The sequence below is a fragment of the Oncorhynchus masou genome, chromosome 29, assembly GCF_036934945.1.
Source record: "Oncorhynchus masou masou isolate Uvic2021 chromosome 29, UVic_Omas_1.1, whole genome shotgun sequence".
Lineage (NCBI taxonomy): Eukaryota > Metazoa > Chordata > Actinopteri > Salmoniformes > Salmonidae > Oncorhynchus > Oncorhynchus masou.
The window spans coordinates 91762157-91786661 of NC_088240.1; the positions used below are offsets into that span (position 1 = coordinate 91762157).

Sequence of the window (24505 nt, forward strand, 5' to 3'; positions counted from 1 at the left end):
TAATCTGCTGCTGGAGGCAGAGCCTGGGCCTGCTCACCTGCCGGACAAGCCCAACCACCTGGAGTACGACGACTTTGGAGACACCATGGAGAACAACGAAGGAGGAATGCTGGGTAGGGAGGGAGGGGGATGCTGGGTAGGGAGGGAGGGGGATGCTGGGTAGGGAGGGGGATGCTGGGTAGGGAGGGAGGGGGATGCTGGGTAGGGTGGGGGGGGATGCTGGGGGGTGGTAGGGGGGGGGGGGTGCTGGGAAACCCTCTTAGTGTTGTCTGTCTCTGTGCTCTTAGGGAGGGGAATGCTGGGATACCGCCCCATAGTGTTGACTGGTTCTGTGCTCTAAGCTGTGTGTTTGTGTGTAGGATTAATAGAGTACTATTCTAAATTCAGAGTGATGCGATGACAGCAGTCAATGTGTTATCACCCCCCCCCCCCCCCTCCCAAATGGTTTGTCCCGGAGCCTGAACCGTGTTGTCTCGTCTGTCCAGTGGATAAACTACTGTCCCAGGAGGATGGGGGCGGTATATTTGACGACCCTCCAGCCATCACAGAGAGCGTGATTCCCCCAGACCATGGAGACGATGAGGACGACTTCGACAACCTACAGTCACGTACGTTCATTACCCAGACCAATGTGGTCCTTTTAAAATCTGTTGATCTGTCTCTCTCTTTCTGGGATAACATGTCAGTGTGTTGTTCATTAGGGCGTAGCGTTGCGAAAACCTTTCCCGGCAGAAAACAAACACCTGTGTTCTCATTTTGACAAGTTCAGGTTGTACCTCCCTGTTTCAAAACGTTTTCTCCCAACTGAACACTACCCGGATCACAAGCTTGTGTGTTTGGATAATCGATAACAATTCACCATTAAAATGACCTATAAGCGTGTTATCGATTAACCATGACACCATTAAAACGACCTAGAGACTTTTTCATTATCGATTTAACCATGACACCGTTAAAACGACAGAGAAGATATTTACTGCTGTCATCACTCCTACTGTGTGCATTAAGGTGTGTTGTTGTCCCACAGCGGGTCCAGACAGTCCCGACTCCGGGCCAGTCGAGCCCCTGCCGGCCATGCAGGACCAGACGGAACAGACCACTCTGGTCCACAATGAGGAGGAGGCTTTCGCCTTGGAGCCCATCGACATCACTGGTGAGCAGCGCGACTCTGTCAGAATAGTGTAGAAACACAACCGAAAACACTTCTCTCAGCTTGTCTGGTGAGCAGCGCGACTCTGTCAGAATAGTGTAGAAACACAACCGAAAACACTTCTCTCAGCTCTCCTCTGTCAGTATAGTGTAGAAACACAACCGAAAACATTTCTCTCAGCTCTCCTCTGTCAGTATAGTGTAGAAACACAACCGAAAACACTTCTCTCAGCTCTCCTCTGTCAGAATAGTGTAGAAACACAACCGAAAACACTTCTCTCAGCTTGTCTGGTGAGCAGCTCTCCTCTGTCAGAATAGTGTAGAAACACAACCCGAAAACATTTCTCTCAGCTCTCCTCTGTCAGAATAGTGTAGAAACACAACCCGAAAACACTTCTCTCAGCTTGTCTGGTGAGCAGCTCTCCTCTGTCAGAATAGTGTAGAAACACAACCCGAAAACACTTCTCAGCTTGTCTGGTGAGCAGCTCTCCTCTGTCAGAATAGTGTAGAAACACAACCCGAAAACATTTCTCTCAGCTCTCCTCTGTCAGAATAGTGTAGAAACACAACCCGAAAACACTTCTCAGCTTGTCTGGTGAGCAGCTCTCCTCTGTCAGAATAGTGTAGAAACACAACCCGAAAACACTTCTCAGCTTGTCTGGTGAGCAGCTCGACTCTGTCAGAATAGTGTAGAAACACAACCAAAAACATTTCTCTCAGCTCTCCTCTGTCAGAATAGTGTAGAAACACAACCAAAAACACTTTAATTGGCTGTTAAAATGTAAATCCGCTGTGAAAAAGTATTTGACCCCTTCTCTGATTATTATTTTTTTTAATTGTTATTATTTTTTATTATAAAATTTATTTTTGTGTGCATATTTCTGATACTGAATTGTCAGATCTTCAACCAAAACCTACTATTAGATAAAGGGGAACCTGAGTTCACAAATAACAAGGAAAATGTATACTTATTTTAAAACATATTTATGCAATACCCAATTCCCCTCGTGGAGAAAAAAGGTTATTCCCCCCACTTAGACTCTAACTGGTTGTGCCACCTTTTAGCAGCAATCTCTGTGGAGGAATTCTGGCCCGTTCTTCTATGCAGAACCCCTTTAACTCAGCGACACGTGTGGATTTTCAATCATGGAATTGCTCGTTTCAAGTCCTGCCACAACTTCTCAAATTGGGATTAGGTCTGGACTTTGACGAGGCCATTCCAAATCACAGACGGGTGGCCTGACATTCTAGAACTCTGATACAGAGACATTCTAGAACTCTCTGATACAAGAGGCATTCTAGAACTCTCTGATACGGAGACATTCTAGAACTCTCTGATACGGAGGCATTCTAGAACTCTCTGATACGGAGACATTCTAGAACTCTCTGATACGGAGGATAATTCATTCATGGTTCCTTCTATTAAGGCAAGTTGTCCAGGTCCTGAGGCAGCAAAGCATCCCCAAAACCATCACACTACCACCACCACCATGCTTGACCGTTGGTATGAGGTTCTTACTGTGGAATGCTGTGTTTGGTTGAAAACGGTTAAAATTTTAAGTTTTATTGAGTTGTAAAGGAGGCAATTACTTTTTTCACCGGGGAATTGGGTGTTGAATAACGTTGTTAGTTAAAAAACTATTTCATTTATTTATTTCTTAACTCAGGTTCCCTTTATCTAATATTAGGTTTTGGTTGAAAATCTGATTTACATTTCAGTATCAAAAATATGCAAACAATACTTTCTCACAGCAAAGCGCTGTTGTGTACTTTTAATCTCTAGTTCTGTAAAAACACAATGAAAAACACTTCCGTTGTCTCAGCTTGTCTGGAACTAAGAGAATAACTTGAGTTGCCTCTGGAATGACATGCTGACACAGAGTTGATTGAAATTGTTGAACATTGACACCACAGGGACTTAAGCTTTTGAAGAAACACTTTGTCTTAGAATATTCCATTCTGCGTACGAAACCTGGAAATAAACACCTGCCCCCTGCTGGCGAAGAATCACCTTCTTTATTCTGCCAACGTTTCAGCGAACCGATCAAACTTCTCGCTCTGTGGTGGAAGAAAGGGATTTTTGGTCATTAGTGGGAAAATGGCATCCACACTTCTGTCTAGTGAACGAGAATGGCATCCACACTTCTGTCTAGTGAACGAGAATGGCATCCACACTTCTGTCTAGTGAACGAGAATGGCATCCACACTTCTCCGTCTAGTGAACGAGAATGGCATCCACACTTCTCCGTCTAGTGAACGAGAATGACGTCCACACTTCTCTGTCTAGTGAACGAGAATGGCGTCCACACTTCTCTGTCTAGTGAAAGAGAATGGCGTCCACACTTCTCTGTCTAGTGAAAGAGAATGGCGTCCACACTTCTCTGTCTAGTGAAAGAGAATGGCGTCCACACTTCTGTCTAGTGAACGAGAATGACGTCCACACTTCTGTCTAGTGAACGAGAATGACGTCCACACTTCTCTGTCTAGTGAAAGAGACCAAGGCGAAGAGAAAGAGGAAGCTGATTGTCGACAACCTGAAAGAGCTGGACAGTAAGTCGATCCGCGCCCAGCTCAGCGACTACTCGGACATCGTGACCACGTTGGACCTGGCCCCTCCCACCAAGAAGCTGATGATGTGGAAGGAGACAGGAGGGGTGGAGAAACTCTTCTCTCTCCCAGCACAGCCGCTCTGGAACAGCAAACTGTTGAAGGTAAGAGACCGGAGGAGATCAACACACACACACAGACAGACGTGAACACACACGGAACAATGGCCTTTTGAAGTTGCAGTTACTGACTGAGATGAAACCATTGTATTTTTCAGCTTGTATCTCACTAGGTATAGATGAGTCTAGACTTCTGAATTGGCTTTACTCTTTAGTCTGGAGGGGGGGGGACACACAGCTTTAGTCTGGAGGGGGGGACACACCGCTTTAGTCTGGAGGGGGGGGGACACACAGCTTTAGTCTGGAGGGGGGGTGGACACACGCGAGGCTTTAGTCTGGAGGGGGTGTGGACACACGCGCGGCTTTAGTCTGGGGGGTGTGTGGACACGCGCGGGGCTTTAGTCTGGGGGGTGTGTGGACACGCGCGGGGCTTTAGTCGGGGGGGTGTGTGGACACGCGCGGGGCTTTAGTCTGGGGGGGGGTGTGGACACGCGCGGCTTTAGTCTGGAGGGGGTGTGGACACGCGCGGCTTTAGTCTGGAGGGGGTGTGGACACGCGCGGCTTTAGTCTGGAGGGGGTGTGGACACACGCGCGGCTTTAGTCTGGAGGGGGTGTGGGGACGCGCGCGGCTTTAGTCTGGAGGGGGTGTGGGGACGCGCGGGGCTTTAGTCTGGGGGGTGTGGACACGCGCGGCTTTAGTCTGGAGGGGGTGTGGACACACGCGCGGCTTTAGTCTGGAGGGGGTGTGGGGACGCGCGCGGCTTTAGTCTGGAGGGGGTGTGGGGACGCGCGCGGCTTTAGTCTGGAGGGGGTGTGGGGACGCGCGCGGCTTTAGTCCGGAGGGGGTGTGGACACGCGCGCGGCTTTAGTCCGGAGGGGGTGTGGACACGCGCGCGGCTTTAGTCCGGAGGGGGTGTGGACACGCGCGCGGCTTTAGTCTGGAGGGGGTGTGGACACGCGCGCGGTTTTAGTCTGGAGGGGGTGTGGACACACGCGCGGCTTTAGTCTGGAGGGGGTGTGGGGACGCGCGCGGCTTTAGTCTGGAGGGGGTGTGGGGACGCGCGCGGCTTTAGTCTGGAGGGGGTGTGGGGACGCGCGCGGCTTTAGTCCGGAGGGGTGTGGACACGCGCGCGGCTTTAGTCCGGAGGGGTGTGGACACGCGCGGCTTTAGTCCGGAGGGGGTGTGGACACGCGCGCGGCTTTAGTCTGGAGGGGGTGTGGACACGCGCGCGGTTTTAGTCTGGAGGGGGTGTGGACACGCGCGGTTTTAGTCTGGAGGGGTGTGGACACGCGCGCGGCTTTAGTCTGGAGGGGGTGGGGACACGCGCGGCTTTAGTCTGGAGGGGGTGGGGACACGCGCGCGGCTTTAGTCTGGGGGGTGGGGACACGCGCGCGGCTTTAGTCTGGAGGGGGTGGGGACACGCGCGCGGCTTTAGTCTGGAGGGGGTGGGGACACGCGCGCGGCTTTAGTCTGGAGGGGGGGGGGGGGACACGCGCGGCTTTAGTCTGGAGGGGGGGACACGCGCGGCTTTAGTCTGGAGGGGGGGGACACGCGCGCGGCTTTAGTCTGGAGGGGGGGGACACGCGCGCGGCTTTAGTCTGGAGGGGGGGGGACACGCGCGGCTTTAGTCTGGAGGGGGGGACACGCGCGGCTTTAGTCTGGAGGGGGGGGGGGGACACGCGCGCGGCTTTAGTCTGGAGGGGGGGGACACGCGCGGCTTTAGTCTGGAGGGGGGGGGGACACGCGCGCGGCTTTAGTCTGGAGGGGTGAGGACACGCGCGCGGCTTTAGTCTGGAGGGGGTGAGGACACGCGCGCGGCTTTAGTCTGGAGGGGGTGAGGACACGCGCGGCTTTAGTGTGGAGGGGGGGGGTGGACAGACGCGCGGCTTTAGTCTGGAGGGGGGGGGGGGCGTGTCGGAGATCTCATTAACTGTCCGGAAGTTGAATGGGTTTTATCTGAAATATGTCCTGTGTTGTCAGATGTTCACGCGCTGCCTGACTCCCCTGGTGCCCGACGAGATGAGGAAGAGGAGGAAGGGAGGAGAGGCTGACAGTCTGGATGAGTTCCTGAAGGACCTGGAGAACCCCGAGGTGCCCAGAGAGGAGGCTTTGTCTGGCAGGGACGTTATTGGTAAGTTACCTTCAGCCTCCCACCCCTCATCTACTTACCCCAGAGAGGAGGCTGTCCCACCCCTCATCTACTAACCCCAGAGAGGAGGCTGTCTCACCCCTCATCTACTAACCCCAGAGAGGAGGCTGTCTCACCCCCTCATATACTAACCCCAGAGAGGAGGCTGTCTCACCCCCTCATATACTAACCCCAGAGAGGAGGCTGTCTCACCCCTCATATACTAACCCCAGAGAGGAGGCTGTCTCACCCCCTCATATACTAACCCCAGAGAGGAGACTGTCTCACCCCCTCATATACTAACCCCAGAGAGGAGGCTGTCTCACCCCCTCATATACTAACCCCAGAGAGGAGGCTGTCTCACCCCTCATCTACTAACCCCAGAGAGGAGGCTGTCTCACCCCTCATCTACTAACCCCAGAGAGGAGGCTGTCTCACCCCTCATCTACTAACCCCAGAGAGGAGGCTGTCTCACCCCTCATCTACTAACCCCAGAGAGGAGGCTGTCTCACCCCACACCTACTTACCCCAGAGAGGAGGCTGTCTCACCCCTCATATAGTAACCCCAGAGAGGAGGCTGTCCCACCCCTCATCTACTAACCCCAGAGAGGAGGCTGTCTCACCCCACACCTACTTACCCCAGAGAGGAGGCTGTCTCACCCCTCATATACTAACCCCAGAGAGGAGGCTGTCTCACCCCAGAGAGGAGGCTGTCTCACCCCTCATATACTAACCCCAGAGAGGAGGCTGTCTCACCCCTCATATACTAACCCCAGAGAGGAGGCTGTCTCACCCCCTCATATACTAACCCCAGAGAGGAGGCTGTCTCACCCCCTCATATACTAACCCCAGAGAGGAGGCTGTCTAACCCCAAAGAGGAGGCTGTCTCACCCCTCATATACTAACCCCAGAGAGGAGGCTGTCTCACCCCTCATATACTAACCCCAGAGAGGAGGCTGTCTCACCCCTCATATACTAACCCCAGAGAGGAGGCTGTCTCACCCCTCATATACTAACCCCAGAGAGGAGGCTGTCTCACCCCTCATATACTAACCCCAGAGAGGAGGCTTTCTCCGTATCTATCCTCAGACCAGACCTGTCATTATCAAACCAACCCTCTCTCTGTCCTCAGACCAGACCTGTCATTATCAAACCAACCCTCTCTCTCTGTCCTCAGACCAGACCTGTCATTATCAAACCAACCCTCTCTCTCTCTCTCTCTCTCCTCAGACCAGACCTGTCATTATCAAACCAACCCTCTCTCTCTCTCAGACCAGACCTGTCATTATCAAACCAACCCTCTCTCTCTCCCCAGACCTGTCATTATCAAACCAACCCTCTCTCTCTGTCCTCAGACCAGACCTGTCATTATCAAACCAACCCTCTCTCTCTCTCTCTCCTCAGACCAGACCTGTCATTATCAAACCAACCCTCTCTCTCTCTCCTCAGACCAGACCTGTCATTATCAAACCAACCCTCTCTCTCTCCTCAGACCAGACCTGTCATTATCAAACCAACCCTCTCTCTCTCTCTCTCCTCAGACCAGACCTGTCATTATCAAACCAACCCTCTCTCTCTCAGACCAGACCTGTCATTATCAAACCAACCCTCTCTCTGTCCTCAGACCAGACCATCATGGAGGAACCCAGTATGCTGCAGGCCTCAGCCATGGAGGGGAGTAGGACCACCCTGGATGAGTCTGTCATGCCACCACCGTCCACCCCACACGGACTCAAACACAAGGAGGCTGGCCTGCCTGTGAGTACCTCTGCTTTCATTCAGGAGGCTGGCCTGCCTGTGAGTACCTCTGCTTTCATTCAGGAGGCTGGCCTGCCTGTGAGTACCTCTGCTTTCATTCAGGAGGCTGGCCTGCCTGTGAGTACCTCTGCTTTCATTCAGGAGGCTGGCCTGCCTGTGAGTACCTCTGCTTTCATTCAGGAGGCTGGCCTGCCTGTGAGTACCTCTGCTTTCATTCAGGAGGCTGGCCTGCCTGTGAGTACCTCTGCTTTCATTCAGGAGGCTGGCCTGCCTGTGAGTACCTCTGCTTTCATTCAGGAGGCTGGCCTGCCTGTGAGTACCTCTGCTTTCATTCAGGAGGCTGGCCTGCCTGTGAGTACCTCTGCTTTCATTCAGGAGGCTGGCCTGCCTGTGAGTACCTCTGCTTTCATTCAGGAGGCTGGCCTGCCTGTGAGTACCTCTGCTTTCATTCGGGAGGCTGGCCTGCCTGTGAGTACCTCTGCTTTCATTCGGGAGGCTGGCCTGCCTGTGAGTACCTCTGCTTTCATTCAGGAGGCTGGGATATCAGCCTTTTAGGTGGGGGCAGCAGGGTGGCCTAGTGGTTAGAGCGTAGAGGCGGCAGGGTGGCCTAGTGGTTAGAGCGTAGAGGCGGCAGGGTGGCCTAGTGGTTAGAGCGTAGAGGCGGCAGGGTGGCCTAGTGGTTAGAGCGTAGAGGCGGCAGGGTGGCCTAGTGGTTAGAGCGTAGAGGCGGCAGGGTGGCCTAGTGGTTAGAGCGTAGAGGCGGCAGGGTAGCCTAGTGGTTAGAGCGCAGAGGCGGCAGGGTAGCCTAGTGGTTAGAGCGCAGAGGCGGCAGGGTAGCCTAGTGGTTAGAGCGCAGAGGCGGCAGGGTAGCCTAGTGGTTAGAGCGCAGAGGCGGCAGGGTAGCCTAGTGGTTAGAGCGCAGAGGCGGCAGGGTAGCCTAGTGGTTAGAGCGCAGAGGCGGCAGGGTAGCCTAGTGGTTAGAGCGCAGAGGCGGCAGGGTAGCCTAGTGGTTAGAGCGCAGAGGCGGCAGGGTAGCCTAGTGGTTAGAGCGCAGAGGCGGCAGGGTAGCCTAGTGGTTAGAGCGCAGAGGCGGCAGGGTAGCCTAGTGGTTAGAGCGCAGAGGCGGCAGGGTAGCCTAGTGGTTAGAGCGCAGAGGCGGCAGGGTAGCCTAGTGGTTAGAGCGCAGAGGCGGCAGGGTAGCCTAGTGGTTAGAGCGCAGAGGCGGCAGGGTAGCCTAGTGGTTAGAGCGCAGAGGCGGCAGGGTAGCCTAGTGGTTAGAGCGCAGAGGCGGCAGGGTAGCCTAGTGGTTAGAGCGCAGAGGCGGCAGGGTAGCCTAGTGGTTAGAGCGCAGAGGCGGCAGGGTAGCCTAGTGGTTAGAGTGTTGGACTAGTAACCGAAAGGTTGCAAGTTCAAATCCCCAAACTGACAAGGTACAAATCTGTCGTTCTGCCCCTGAACAGGCAGTTAACCCACTGTTTCCTAGGCTGTCATTGTAAAATAAGAACAAATTCTTAACTGACTTGCCAAGTTAAATAAAAAATACATACATTTTAAAAACACCGTCAGAATGGATATGGAACCAGCCAGCAATGGAATCATTCATGTTTTGTCCCATTTCCTGTGACTAGATGTCTAACCTACTGTAGTCAGATGCACTGAGTTAAGTCTCTGGATCAGAGCATCTGCTAAATTGACATAATGTTAAACGATGCCCCCCCCCCCCCCCAGTAATAACAGCAAGGTGTATATAAATGTATTCAACAACCAGTAATGAAATGGTTGATGTTTTGTCTCACCTCTGACTAGTTCTGGTATGTGTATCCAACAACCCCCTCTCGTCTCGTCCATTTAGATGGGAGCCCAGGAGCCTCAGACTGATCTCTCAGTCCTATCCATGGCCCAGGTAGACCTGCCCCAGGTAGACCTGCCCCAGGTAGACCTGCCCCCAGAGGAGAGCCTCAACCTCACACAGCTGGTCCCTGAGCTGGACCTGCTGGACAAGGAGAAGAAGGACAAGGATGACAGCGATGAGGAGGTGAGTGGTGGCAACTTACCATCAGGGGGGGTTTATATATGGGGGGCAACTTACCATCAGGGGGGTTTATATATGGGGGGGCAACTTACCATCAGGGGGGTTTTATATGGGGGGGCAACTTACCATCAGGGAGGGTTTATATATGGGGGGGCAACTTACCATCAGGGAGGGTTTATATATGGGGGGGCAACTTACCATCAGGGAGGGTTTATATATGGGGGGGCAACTTACCATCAGGGAGGGTTTATATATGGGGGGTAACTTACCATCAGGGAGGGTTTATATATGGGGGGCAACTTACCATCGGGGGGGTTTATATATGGGGGGCAACTTACCATCAGGGAGGGTTTATATATGGGGGGCAACTTACCATCGGGGGGTTTATATATGGGGGAGGCAACTTACCATCGGGGAGGGTTTATATATGGGGGGGCAACTTACCATCGGGGAGGGTTTATATATGGGGGGGTAACTTACCATCGGGGGGATTTATATAGGGGGGTGAGGAGGTTAGAGTCGAGGGGGAGGGTAGAGTCGAGGGGGAGGGTAGAGTCGAGGGGGAGGGTAGAGTCGAGGGGGAGGGTAGAGTCGAGGGGGGCAGGAGGGTAGAGACGGGGGGGGCAGGAGGGTAGAGACGGGGGGGGCAGGAGGGTAGAGACGGGGGGGCAGGAGGGTAGAGACGGGGGGCAGGAGGGTAGAGACGGGGGGGGCAGGAGGGTAGAGACGGGGGGGGCAGGAGGGTAGAGACCTGGGGGGGATGGAGTGACGTAACTGGTTAGAAAGTAAGCTCAGAAGATATGTAAAGAATGTTTATATGTGTGGGTAATACACCTCTATGATACCTTTGGAGATTAATGGACTGTGTCCAGCCGCCTTGAGGTCCTGCATGTTTTCAGTGTGTGTGTGTGTTTGTTTGCAGGAGGAGGAGGGTGATCCAACTCAGGACCAGGAGGAGAAGAGGTGGAACAAGAGGACCCAGCAGATGCTGCATGGCCTTCAGGTAAACAAATATCCTGTTATTCACTTCTTCAAGTAAACAAACAAACTATGCTCATGTTCTGTTTGAAATTAGAGGTACAGAATATAACATTTCCATGTGGAAAATTGCTATAATGGAAAACAGGTTATTGGAGAATATCTGATAATATCTGATAGCGACATCTGATTGTCTGGAGGCGACTGACTTCATATCTTAGCAGTCATTCCATCATCTCTTATTTGGACGAACCACTTTCTCCTGGGTCGGTCTGTTAACTAGCTGGACGACCCCCTGGGTCGGTCTGTCGTCTGGCTGGACGACCCCCTGGGTCGGTCTGTCGTCTGGCTGGACGACCCCCTGGGTCGGTCTGTCGTCTGGCTGGACGACCCCCTGGGTCGGTCTGTCGTCTGGCTGGACGACCCCCTGGGTCGGTCTGTCGTCTGGCTGGACGACCCCCTGGGTCGGTCTGTCGTCTGGCTGGACGACCCCCTGGGTCGGTCTGTCGTCTGGCTGGACGACCCCCTGGGTCGGTCTGTCGTCTGGCTGGACGACCCCCTGGGTCGGTCTGTCGTCTGGCTGGACGACCCCCTGGGTCGGTCTGTCGTCTGGCTGGACGACCCCTGGGTCGGTCTGTCGTCTGGCTGGACGACCCCCTGGGTCGGTCTGTCGTCTGGCTGGACGACCCCCTGGGTCGGTCTGTCGTCTGGCTGGACGACCCCCTGGGTCGGTCTGTCGTCTGGCTGGACGACCCCCTGGGTCGGTCTGTCGTCTGGCTGGACGACCCCCTGGGTCGGTCTGTCGTCTCGCTGGACGACCCCCTGGGTCGGTCTGTCGTCTGGCTGGACGGCCCCCTGGGTCGGTCTGTCGTCTGGCTGAACAGACCATTGATCAGTAAGGTGACCGTCTCTCTGTTCTCTCCTCTCTACAGCGAGTCATGGCCAAGACGGGAGCCGAGCAGGTCAGCTTGTTGGCGCTGTGCCGAGACAACAACAAGAAGCAGGCGGCCGCCAAGTTCTACAGCTTCCTGGTTCTGAAGAAACAGCAGGCCATCGAGCTCAACCAGACCGAGCCTTACAGTGACATCATCGCTACAGCCGGACCAAGATTCCACCTGGTTTAGACACTGGCTGAGGGCCAAATGGCACTAGTTCCTATACAGCGCCCTACTTTTGACCAGAGCCTCCTAGGGTTCTGGGCCAAAGTAGTGCACTATATAGGGAATATGGTGCCATTTGGAAATGTCTTTTTTTCACTATTTTTATGTATGTTTTAGAGTTTTTTTTTTTCCATTTGTTTGTTGGGGGGGGTGGGGGGGTCCTAAATGCTAACTTTGAAAAGGATTGTACTGTATCTACCACCAACTGAATCATGCAGTATTGTTTTTTTTAAGTGAGAAATGCATTTATCCAGTATATTTATATTTCCTATCAATTTTTTATTTTATTTTTCTCTCATTTTGTAAAGCTTTCCGACCACACTAGTTGTTTTGTTTTGGGGGGGGGGTGCGGCGCATGTAACAATGCATGTCCCACTGCTCTGTAATGGTCAAATTCATCAAAAGATGCATCAAATTTTAGTCTCCAATCAAGAATTCCCCACCCAAAAAATTGTGCAAGAACATTTTGTCTTTCATGTTACATACATGCTGTTTACAGGTACTGTTATATCATGAGAGAAATGGAATAAGTGCTCTTCACCTCGAGTTCTTCCTCATTGCACTTGACATAAAATCCTGGTTTTCATTTTTGTTTTGTTTTTACAGGTTGTTATTTCTGTTGATAAATTGGCTATATTACGACTAGCATTGAATTGTATTGTTTAGGTGTATAATAATGCCCATTTATTCACGTTGCGTTTTGTACCTCCACAGCTATTTTAGTTTGTTGTTGCATAAAGTAACTAGACGCTTGTACATGTTTCAATGAAAAGTTGATGATCCCATGGTTTTAAGTCTTATGGTTAACTAGCTGTTGTGATACTTCTGTAAAAAATGTGAAATAAAAGTGTTTTAATAACTTGGCTTACACACTCTGAACCATTCAGTCTGGTGAAATTACATCAAGCATCTGTTCCAGAAAGCAAGATCAATGACTTGGCCCGGCTGACTGTTCAAAATGACTTGGCCCGGCTGACTGTTCAAAATGACTTGGCCCAGCAGACTGTTCAAAATGACTTGGCCCAGCAGACTGTTCAAAATGACTTGGCCCAGCTGACTGTTCAAAATGACTTGGCCCAGCTGACTGCTCAAAATGGCTTGAAATGATTTAATCTTTTAGAGAAATGTGGACTTAAAATAACTGACTTGATGACAAGTTGAGGCTAACTTAAAGAGATGATTAAATATTTTGGCAATGAAACCTTTTTACATACTTCCTCAGAGTGAATTCGTGGATATCATTTTTATGTCTGTGCAGTTTGAAATCAAATTTTATTTGTCACATGCACATGAAAAAAAGTAATGTTGCTAACTAGTGTTAGCGCATTGAATGGAAGTCTATGGGAACAGCTAGCATGCTTCCTTCATACTGGACACAGTCTGAGACAGAAAAAATGGTATCCACGAGTTAATCTGACTGGGGAAGAAGATAAAGGGCTTCATTGCCAAAATCTCGAGGTATCCCTTTAATAATCCTGCTGTTTAGAATACAACACCAGTTGACACTCGTGACTCCCGACGAAAAAGCTTAAAACCCGCCAGCTGTATGTTAATCATGTTGTTGTTCAGCCACGACTCTGAAACATAAGATATGAATCAAATCAAATGTATTTATAAAGCCCTTCTCACATCAGCTGATATCTCAAAGTGGTGGACTATGCATATATGTAAACAACAGCTGCTGCACGATATCTAAGGAAGTGTCTTAAGGTTTTGCTCGCCTGAGGTAGAGTATCTCATGATAAGCTGTAGAATCAATCAATCAAATGTATTTATAAAGCCCTTCTTGCACCAGCTGATGTCACAAAGTGCTGTACAGAAACCCAGCCTAAAACCCCAAACAGCAAGCAATGCAGGTGTAGAAGCACGGTGGCTAGGAAAAACTCCATAGAAAGGCCAAAACCTAGGATGAAACCTAGAGAGGAACCAGGCTATGAGGGGTGAAGATTATAACAGAACAAGATGTTCAAGTGTTCATAAATGACCAGCATGGTCAAATAATAATAATCACAGAAGTAGTCGAGGGTGCAGCAAGTCAGCACCTCAGGAGTAAATGTCAGTTGGCTTTTCATAGCCGATCATTAAGAGTATCTCTACCGCTCCTGCTGTCTCTAGAGAGTTGAAAACAGCAGGTCTGGGACAGGTAGCACATCCGGTGAACAGGTCAGGATTCCATAGCCGCAGGCAGAACAGTTGAAACTGGAGCAGCAGCACGGCCAGGTGGACTGGAGACAGCAAGGAGTCATCATGCCGGGTAGTCCTTAGGCATAGTCCTGAGGCATGGTCCTAGGGCTAAGGTCCGAGAGAGAGAAAGAAAGAGCGTATTAGAGAGAGCATACGTACTCCAGATATAACAAACTGACCCTAGCCCCCCGACACATAAACTACTGCAGCATAAATACTGGAGGCTGAGACAGGAGGGGTCAGGAGACACTGTGGCCCCATCCGATGATACCCCCGGACAGGGCCAAACAGGCAGGATATAACCCCACCCATTTTGCCAAAGCACAGCCCCCACACCACAAGAGGGATATCTTCAACCACCAACTTACCATCCTGAGACAAGTTTTTAATAATGTCCCGTTGGTAGGATATACGTGCTCGTCTATTTGATTATAATTTGATTCTACGTTGGCTAATAGGACCGATGGTAAATGTAGATCACCGTCTTTGAGACGGATCCTTACAAGGCGCCCGGACCGACGTCATCGTTTCCGTCCGACTCGTTGAAGAATTCCTCCAGTACGGGTAATCGCTGCCCTGATATCAAGAAGCTCTTTTCGGTCATAAGACACCGCGTCAGAAACATTATGTACAAAATAAGTTGCAAAAAATAAATACATTTTAAATCCATTCAGCCCCTTTTCCTCTCTTCCTCTCCTCCTTCCTTAATCTTTCCTTCCTTCCTCTCTCTCTCTCTCTCTCTTCATAACAGTAGAGGCAAAGCCCTCTAAAGAGGTGGAGACCACAGTGGGACCACACGTTGACACATTATTCCACTCATCCAATCTGTCTCTTAGCAACCCCTCCATCTTGTTGTGTCATTCTGGCACATTGAAGAATTCCTCCAGTACGGGCTGAGTAATCGCTGCCCTGATATCAAGAAGCTCTTTTCGGTCATAAGACACCCCGTCAGAAACATTATGTACAAAATAAGTTACAAATAAAGAAAAAATAAATACATATCGGTTACGGGATCGTAAAACGGCAACCATCTCCTTCGGTGTCATTATTATACAGTGTCTAAGGCACTGCATCTCAGTGCAAGAGGCGTCACTACAGTCTCTGGTTCGAATCCAGGCTGAATCACATCTGGCCGTGATTGGGAGTCCCAAAGGCGGAGTACAGCCCAGCGTCGTCCGGAGTAGGCCGTCATTGTAAATAAAAATGACTTGCCTCGTTAAATAAAAAGCATACATTTAAAACGGCAACTTATTCTCTATGCCCCATTGCAAAATGTGTACAATTGCAGGAAATTAACTCTAAAACGTATTTTTTTCCCTAACCGCTGTCAGGGGGGGGGGGGGGGGGGCTGCTAAAATGTTTTGATCGCTGGGGGTGGGGGAAACTAAATGATGCTTTGGGCCCCAAAAGGCTCGTGAACGGCACAAGACAACTTACTGTTAAAAAGTATAGAAAGGAGAGAGGTTGAAGATCTTTTCCTCATTAAATGAATTATGTGATGGCAGCACAATAAATCAATGACATCGTGTTTGAACTACTTACTCTATGTAGATATGACTGTATCTCGTCTCTAAATAATGGCTCGACATTCGGAACTATTTATTATGTAACCATTTTCCCCAAGCGTAGAAAGCCGGTGCACTATGTCCCACCCTCTCTTTCTTCCCTCTTTTTTTCGGCGTGTTTCAGAATGGCTACTCGCAAGGAAACACCGTCGACACCAACCGCCCCGATGGCTTCCACGTCTCCGGGAGCAACTTTAGATTCACCTGTGAAACAGATTCAGATCGAGGGGCTGGTGAGTTAAATACGAGGTTATTTCTGTCCGCTTTTGGAGGCTGTGGGACGCGGATAAACTGGCTGGAAAGTGTGGCTATGCTAGTTAGCTTTAGCATCATGGCGGACACAAGCGGGATGTATGGAATGTGTCCTAACTGTTAAATGTGGTTGGATAGTATCGCCGTCTGTACCATTTTTGTTGTTGTGACAATAAAAAGCCTGATTGACCAGACATTAACACCAGGGTCTTGTTGCTAACGTTAAAAGTTGTTAGTACTGCCATACTGTGTTGGGTCTTCTCGAGTCATCTTGTCTCAAGAGGACCACAATGGAAATAATCCCGTTAACCTCGATGTTATTCATGTTCATGTATAAGCCTTTTAAGTTTTGTGTGCTTGTTTTTTTTTAAATGGTCGAATTAATAAATTAAACTAAAAAACTTTTTTTTTTTCGTGTAGAAAAGGATAGTGACGTCACTCCTGCCATACGGCTGAAAATCCGTCTCAACCTATGTAGCTAAACGGGTGGATAAAAGTACCCCGTTTTCAAACTTGAGTAAATGTAGACCTCTTGAAAGAAAATGACGCAAGTATGAGACACCCAGTAAAATACTACTAGAGTAAAAGTCTAAAAATATTTGGTTTAAAATGTACTTAAGTATCAAAGGTTAAAGTATACATTTAAAATGAACCAGAAGACACAATTTTCTTGTTTTTTTTTCACATTTAAGGATAGCCAGGGTCACAGTTCAACTCTCAGACATAGTTTACAAACGAAGCGTTTGTGTTTAGTGAGTCCTCCAGATCAGAGGCAGTAGGGGTGACCAGGGATGTTCTCTGTTTAGTGAGTCCTCCAGATCAGAGCCAGTAGGGATGACCAGGGATGTTCTCTGTTTAGTGAGTCCTCCAGATCAGAGCCAGTAGGGATGACCAGGGATGTTCTCTGTTTAGTGAGTCCTCCAGATCAAAGTCGCTCTGGATAAGAGCGTCTGCTAAATGACTTAAATGTAAATGTATCAGAGGCAGTAGGGATGGACCAGGGATGTTCTCTGTTTAATGAGTCCTCCAGATCAGAGGCAGTAGGGATGGACCAGGGATGTTCTCTGTTTAATGAGTCCTCCAGATCAGAGCCAGTAGGGATGACCAGGGATGTTCTCTGTTTAATGAGTCCTCCAGATCAGAGGCAGTAGGGATGGACCAGGGATGTTCTCTGTTTAATGAGTCCTCCAGATCAGAGGCAGTAGGGGTGACCAGGGATGTTCTCTGTTTAGTGGGTCTTCCAGATCAGAGGCAGTAGGGATGACCAGGGATGTTCTTTTGATAAGTGTGTAAATTAGACAATTTTCTGTCCTGCTAAACATTCAAAATGTAACGAATACTTTTGGGTTTCAGGGAAAATGTAGGGAGGAAAAAGCACTTTTTATTTTCTTTAAGATTGTAGTGGAGTAAAACCTAAAGTTGTCAAAAATATAAATAGTTAAGTACTTTACACCACTAGTAGTTAGTCTGTAGCAATAACTGGGAGCATGTACATAGTTCAAAGAGATGTTGCCCTGTCGGTCAATTTGAGGCACATTCATGTTCAGGTGTCAAACAAAACACAGGACTGACAGTCAGTGCCAGAGGTGGCCCCTACTGTGTCCACAGTACAAACCACAGGACTGACAGTCAGTGCCAGAAGTGGCCCCTACTGTGTCCACAGTACAGGACTGACAGTCAGTGCCAGAAGTGGCCCCTACTGTGTCCACGGTACAAACCACAGGACTGACAGTCAGTGCCAGAAGTGGCCCCTACTGTGTCCACAGTACAGGACTGACAGTCAGTGCCAGAAGTGGCCCCTACTGTGTCCACGGTACAAAACACAGGACTGACAGTCAGTGCCAGAAGTGGCCCCTTCTGTGTCCACAGTACAAACCACAGGACTGACAGTCAGTGCCAGAAGTGGCCCCTTCTGTGTCCACAGTACAAACCACAGGACTGACAGTCAGTGCCAGAAGTGGCCCCTTCTGTGTCCACAGTACAAAACACAGGACTGACAGTCAGTGCCAGAAGTGGCCCCTGCTGTGTCCACAGTACAAAACACAGGACTGACAGTCAGTGCCAGAAGTGGCCCCTGCTGTGTCCACAGTACAGGACTGACAGTCAGTGCCAGAAGTGGCCCCTTCTGTGTCCACAGTACAAAACACAGGACTGACAGTCAGTGCCAGAGGTGGCCCCTACTGTGTCCACAGTACAAGCCACAGGACTGACAGTCAGTGCCAGAAGTGGCCCCTTCTGTGTCCACAGTACAAACCACAGGACTGACAGTCAGTGCCAGAAGTGGCCCCTTCTGTGTCCACAGTACAAACCACAGGACTGACAGTCAGTGCCAGAAGTGGCCCCTTCTGTGTCCACAGTACAAAACACAGGACTGACAGTCAGTGCCAGAAGTGGCCCCTGCTGTGTCCACAGTACAAAACACAGGACTGACAGTCAGTGCCAGAAGTGGCCCCTGCTGTGTCCACAGTACAGGACTGACAGTCAGTGCCAGAAGTGGCTCCTATTGTGTCCACAGTACAGGACTGACAGTCAGTGCCAGAGGTGGCCCCTACTGTGTCCACAGTACAAACCACAGGACTGACAGTCAGTGCCAGAAGTGGCCCCTACTGTGTCCACAGTACAGGACTGACAGTCAGTGCCAGAAGTGGCTCCTATTGTGTCCACAGTACAGGACTGACAGTCAGTGCCAGAAGTGGCCCCTACTGTGTCCACAGTACAGGACTGACAGTCAGTGCCAGAAGTGGCCCCTACTGTATCCATGGTACAAACCACAGGACTGACAGTCAGTGCCAGAAGTGGCCCCTACTGTGTCCACAGTACAGGACTGACAGTCAGTGCCAGAAGTGGCCTCTACTGTATCCACGGTACAAACCACAGGACTGACAGTCAGTGCCAGAAGTGGCCCCTACTGTGTCCACAGTACAAACCACAGGACTGACAGTCAGTGCCAGAAGTGGCCCCTGCTGTGTTCACGGTAAAAACCACACATTAATCAAACAAACAAACAAAAAAGTTCACAAATGAACTGGAAAAACAGAAATAACAGATTTGCATCTTGGCTACATTGACCTTTTCTCCTGCACTACCTCTGTTTTGCCAACAGATGGCGAAGTTGTTTTACTGCTAGTGAAATCTCCTAATCAATCTGCAGTAGAAAAAATAAAGAAGTAGTTTTTTTTATGCTTCACGTTTAATCAGAGGAGAGTAGAGGAACTTGACCGGGCAGCTGCTGCTAGAACACGATTTGATCGTCCTCGTTAAATCAACAGCCAGGCGAGAGGACTAAGGTTCAAATAAGAGTCTACTGTGTATGGTTTAATAAGTGTTTGGCTGGTTAGATACAAGAAGATTTGTTATGAAGAAATATGGACTCATTTTGGGGAAATAATTGTCTGCCCGCATTGCAAATAGCACCCTATTCTCTAATATAGGGCCCCTGGTTAACAGTAGTGCACTATATAGGGAATGGGCCCTTGTCTAAAGTAGTGCACTATATAGGGAATAGGGCCCTGGTCTAAAGTAGTGCACTACATAGGGAATAGGGCCCTGGTCTAAAGTAGTGCACTACATAGGGAATAGTGCCCTGGTCTAAAGTAGTGCACTACATAGGGAATAGGGCCCTGGTCAAAAGTAGTGCACTACATAGGGAATAGTTTGTCATTCAGGATTCAGCCTGTGAAATACATCGCTTTCATTCATTTTGGGGCTTCTGAGTGGCTCAGCGGTCTAAGGCACAGCAACTCTGTGTTAGAGGCGTCACTACATGCCCTGGTTCGATCCCGGGCTGTATCACAGCCGGCAGTCCCATAAGGCATCGCACAGTTTGTCCCAACGTCGTCCCGGGTTAATGGAGGTTTTGGCCAGTGGTCGGCCGTCATTTGTAAATAGGAATTAACCGACTTCTAACCCACCTGTGGTTGCTGCCTGCCTGGTGCTAGTTTGGATGGTTGTGAAGGACAGTTATTCCTAGTGTAACTATTCACCTGCTCGGGGGTACTTGGAGCCAGCCAGCTAGTTGCTATTCCATTGCATCATGTTAAGTCAAGAGATCTAGAGTCAGGATGGCCTGTTTTAAACAGAAGCAGGATCGGTTTTATTTCTGTAGATGCATATGGATCATTTATAAAGCAACAAATCTAATGTTATTAGTCACAGGCACCTCATGTAGTAGACCTTACATCCTGGTCTACATCCTGGTTTTTGACATGCTGAATACAACTGATGTAGTAAACCTCATCCTGGTTTTTGACATGCTGAATACAACAGGTGTAGTAGACCTCACATCCTGGTCTACATCCTGGTTTTTGACATGCTGAATACAACTGATGTAGTAGACCTCACATCCTGGTCTACATCCTGGTTTTTGACATGCTGAATACAACTGATGTAGTAGACCTCACATCCTGGTCTACTTCCTGGTTTTTGACATGCTGAATACAACTGATGTAGTAGACCTCACATCCTGGTCTACATCCTGGTTTTTGACATGCTGAATACAACTGATGTAGTAGACCTCACATCCTGGTCTACATCCTGGTTTTTGACATGCTGAATACAACTGATGTAGTAGACCTCACAGTGAAATGCTGAATACAACAGGTGTAGTAGACCTCACAGTGAAATGCTGAATACAACAGGTGTAGTAGACCTCACAGTGAAATGCTGAATACAACAGGTGTAGTAGACCTCACAGTGAAATGCTGAATACAACAGGTGTAGTAGACCTTACAGTGAAATGCTGAATACAACAGGTGTAGTAGACCTTACAGTGAAATGCTGAATACAACTGATGTAGTAGACCTCATCCTGGTTTTTGACATGCTGAATACAACTGATGTAGTAGACCTCACAGTGAAATGCTGAATACAACAGGTGTAGTAGACCTCACAGTGAAATGCTGAATACAACAGGTGTAGTAGACCTCACAGTGAAATGCTGAATACAACAGGTGTAGTAGACCTCACAGTGAAATGCTGAATACAACAGGTGTAGTAGACCTTACAGTGAAATGCTGAATACAACAGGTGTAGTAGACCTTACAGTGAAATGCTGAATACAACAGGTGTAGTAGTCCTCACAGTGAAATGCTGAATACAACAGGTGTAGTAGACCTCACAGTGAAATGCTGAATACAACAGGTGTAGTAGACCTCACAGTGAAATGCTGAATACAACAGGTGTAGTAGACCTCACAGTGAAATGCTGAATACAACAGGTGTAGTAGACCTCACAGTGAAATGCTGAATACAACAGGTGTAGTAGACCTTACAGTGAAATGTTTACTTACGAGCCCCTTAACCAACAATGCAGTTTAAAAAAAATATACCAATAAGAATAAGCGATTAAAAGTAACAAGTAATTAAAGAGCAGCAGTAAAATAACAATAGCGAAACTATATACAGGGGGGGGGGGGGTACCAGTATAGAGTCAATGTGGAGGCTCTATACAGGGGGTACCAGTACAGAGTCTATATACAGGGGGCACCAGTACAGAGTCAATGTGGAGACTATATACAGGGGGTACCGGTACAGAGTCAATGTGGAGGCTATATACAGGGGTACCAGTACAGAGTCAATGTGGAGACTATATACAGGGGGTACCAGTATAGAGTCAATGTGGAGGCTCTATACAGGGGGCACCAGTACAGAGTCAATGTGGAGACTATATACAGGGGGTACCGGTACAGAGTCAATGTGGAGGCTATATACAGGGGGTACCAGTATAGAGTCAATGTGGAGACTATATACAGGGGGGGGGGGGGGTACCAATACAGAGTCAATGTGGAGGCTCTATACAGGGGGCACCAGTACAGAGTCAATGTGGAGGCTATATACAGGGGTACCAGTATAGAGTCAATGTGGAGGCTATATACAGGGGGTACCAGTATAGAGTCAATGTGGAGGCTATATACAGGGGGTACCAGTACAGAGTCAATGTGGAGGCTATATACAGGGGTACCAGTATAGAGTCAATGTGGAGGCTATATACAGGGGGTACCAGTACAGAGTCAATATGGAGACTACATACAGGGGGGGGGGGGTACCAGTATAGAGTCAATGTGGAGGCTATATACGGGGGGGGGGTACCAGTACAATGTGGAGGCTATATACAGGGGGGGGGGTACCAGTATAGAGTCAATGTGGAGGCTATATACAGGGGGGGGTACCAGTATAGAGTCAATGTGGAGGCTATATACAGGGGGGGTGTACTAGTATACAGTCAATGTGCGGGGGCACCGGTTCGTCGAGGTAATTGAGGTAATATGTAGGTGGATGTAGAGTTATTAAAGTGACTAGATGATAAGAGTAGCGGCAGTGTAAAGATGAACACTTAGGCAAAAAGTGAACACTTAGGCCATTGATTTATAGACTTAATTACATTGGAGTTTCCTCTCTCTCCTCAATTTTCTCAGACAATTAGGCGAAGGCCAAGGGCTGTTTCCTCGTCTCTGCTGCAGCCTCCGCCTCATGGTTCTCCGTCTCGATATGCTGGTTTCGTTGCGTTATTATGCACCCAGCAACATAGGGAAAGGTGTCAATTCCTCGGTGCGCTGAAAATGATGTTTCAGAACCGTGGACAGCGACCGTAATGACACGGGAGAAAGTGCTTTTGTTATAAAACATAACAACATTAGACGGTGATTGGCGGCTGGCGTGGCTGAGGTTTTTCTATGTCGAGGGACTATCGGCAAAGCCAATAGAGAAGGGCCGGTGTCGGCCCCATTATATTGGTCATTCTCTATTGGGACTATCGGCAAAGCCAATAGAGAAGGGCCGGTGTCGGCCCCATTATATTGGTCATTCTCTATTGGGACTATCGGCAAAGCCAATAGAGAAGGGCAGGTGTCGGCCCCATTATATTGGTCATTCTCTATTGGGACTATCGGCAAAGCCAATAGAGATGGCCCGGTGTCGGCCCCATTATATTGGTCATTCTCTATTGGGACTATCGGCAAAGCCAAAAGAGAAGGGCAGGTGTCGGCCCCATTATATTGGTCATTCTCTATTGGGACTATCGGCAAAGCCAAAAGAGAAGGGCTGGTGTTGGCCCCATTATATTGGTCATTCTCTATTGATCAACTTGGAGTCACGCGATGAGTTTAACCAGCATTTTTTGTTTGTTGCAATAGTCACTAATCTGGCTTTCAAGTCTATGAAAATGTTCATTGATACGCTTGTTTTCGTAGTGTCTGCTCTGAACTGCAGGTTTGAGTAATTGAGACACAAAGGTTATCAGTAAAAAGGTTAACTTGTCTATTACAGTAAAATAATGTTTAAATGTGTTTTTGTTGTGTCCCATTTCTGTTGGATCAAACCTCAAAATGTAAATAGTGAGTTGAAACCGCTTGTCAGACAGGAAGATGAGGCCAGGGGGAGGGGCTTGGTGTGAGGCCAGGGGGAGGGGCTTGGTGTGAGGCCAGGGGGAGGGGCTTGGTTAGAGGCCAGGGGGATGGGCCTGTGGTGAGGCCAGGGGGAGGGGCTTGGTGTGAGGCCAGGGGGAGGGGCTTGGTGTGAGGCCAGGGGGAGGGGCTTGGTGTGAGGCCAGGGGGAGGGGCTTGGTGTGAGGCCAGGGGGGGGGGCTTGGTGTGAGGCCAGGGGGAGGGGCTTGGTGTGAGGCCAGGGGGAGGGGCTTGGTGTGTGCGTAAACCTTAGAGGAAGAGGCAAAGCGAGAGGTTTTACTCTTGCTAAAATCTGTCCACAATAAGGCCAGTGTGTTTCTATGGGCTTATTTCTGGACCTAAGCTTGTTGCCGGTCTTCCCTCCTGTGGGTCAACGAGTCCCATCAATATATACAGATCTTTGTTCAGTACAGATAAATGGTGCCGGTCAAGTTTGGACACCTACTCATTCAAAGGTTTTTACTTTATTTAAAAAAAAACTTTTCTACTTTAGAATAATAGTGAAGACATGAAAACTATGACAAAATATATTTTAGATTCTTCAAAGTAGCCACCCTTTGCCATGATGACAGCGTTGCACACTCTTGGCATTCTCATTCACTGGTAGTGTATATCGTGCATCACCCATCAGTCTGAAAAAATGTAGCTTTGATTTTTAGGTCATATGGCCCGGCCCTCCACGGGCTCCCACCGAGGCCCGGCCCTCCACGGGGTCCCACCGAGGCCCGGCCCTCCACGGGGTCCCACCGAGGCCCGGCCCTCCACGGGGTCCCACCGAGGCCCGGCCCTCCACGGGTTCCCACCGAGGCCCGGCCCTCCACGGGGTCCCACCGAGGCCCGGCCCTCCACGGGGTCCCACCGAGGCCCGGCCCTCCACGGTGTCCCACCGAGGCCCGGCCCTACACGGCGGTCATGTGGCCCGGCCCTACACGGGTTCCCACCGAGGCCCGTCCCTACACGGCGGTCATGTGGCCCGCCCCTCCACGGGTTCCCACCGAGGCCCGCCCCTCCACGGGTTCCCACCGAGGCCCGCCCCTCCACGGGTTCCCACCGAGGCCCGCCCCTCCACGGGTTCCCACCGAGGCCCGCCCCTCCACGGGTTCCCACCGAGGCCCGGCCCTCCACGGGTTCCCACCGAGGCCCGGCCCTCCACGGGGTCCCACTGAGACCCGGCCCTACACAGGGTCCCACGGGGTCCCACCAAGGCCCGGCCCTCCACCAAGGCCCTTGCCAG

At 50.0% G+C, this 24505-nt stretch overlaps 2 protein-coding genes across 2 annotated transcripts in view; both read left to right on the plus strand.

Annotated features, from left to right (window-relative positions):
- The window catches only part of LOC135520980 (double-strand-break repair protein rad21 homolog A-like), a 17182-nt gene extending 4446 nt beyond the window's left edge, over window positions 1–12736 (plus strand). Inside the window, exons 6-14 of the mRNA XM_064946867.1 lie at window positions 1–113; window positions 486–608; window positions 1028–1153; window positions 3637–3860; window positions 5797–5947; window positions 7569–7702; window positions 9555–9737; window positions 10657–10737; window positions 11645–12736. The exon at window positions 1–113 is cut by the window's left edge and continues 82 nt beyond it. Of these exons, the coding sequence (XP_064802939.1) occupies window positions 1–113; window positions 486–608; window positions 1028–1153; window positions 3637–3860; window positions 5797–5947; window positions 7569–7702; window positions 9555–9737; window positions 10657–10737; window positions 11645–11836 (1327 nt within the window). The 3' untranslated portion in view covers window positions 11837–12736. The remainder of the gene's footprint in view (window positions 114–485; window positions 609–1027; window positions 1154–3636; window positions 3861–5796; window positions 5948–7568; window positions 7703–9554; window positions 9738–10656; window positions 10738–11644) is intronic.
- A 2969-nt stretch (window positions 12737–15705) lies between these two features.
- The window catches only part of LOC135520981 (eukaryotic translation initiation factor 3 subunit H), a 129157-nt gene continuing 120357 nt past the window's right edge, over window positions 15706–24505 (plus strand). Inside the window, exon 1 of the mRNA XM_064946868.1 lies at window positions 15706–15854. Within this exon, the coding sequence (XP_064802940.1) occupies window positions 15747–15854 (108 nt within the window). The 5' untranslated portion in view covers window positions 15706–15746. The remainder of the gene's footprint in view (window positions 15855–24505) is intronic.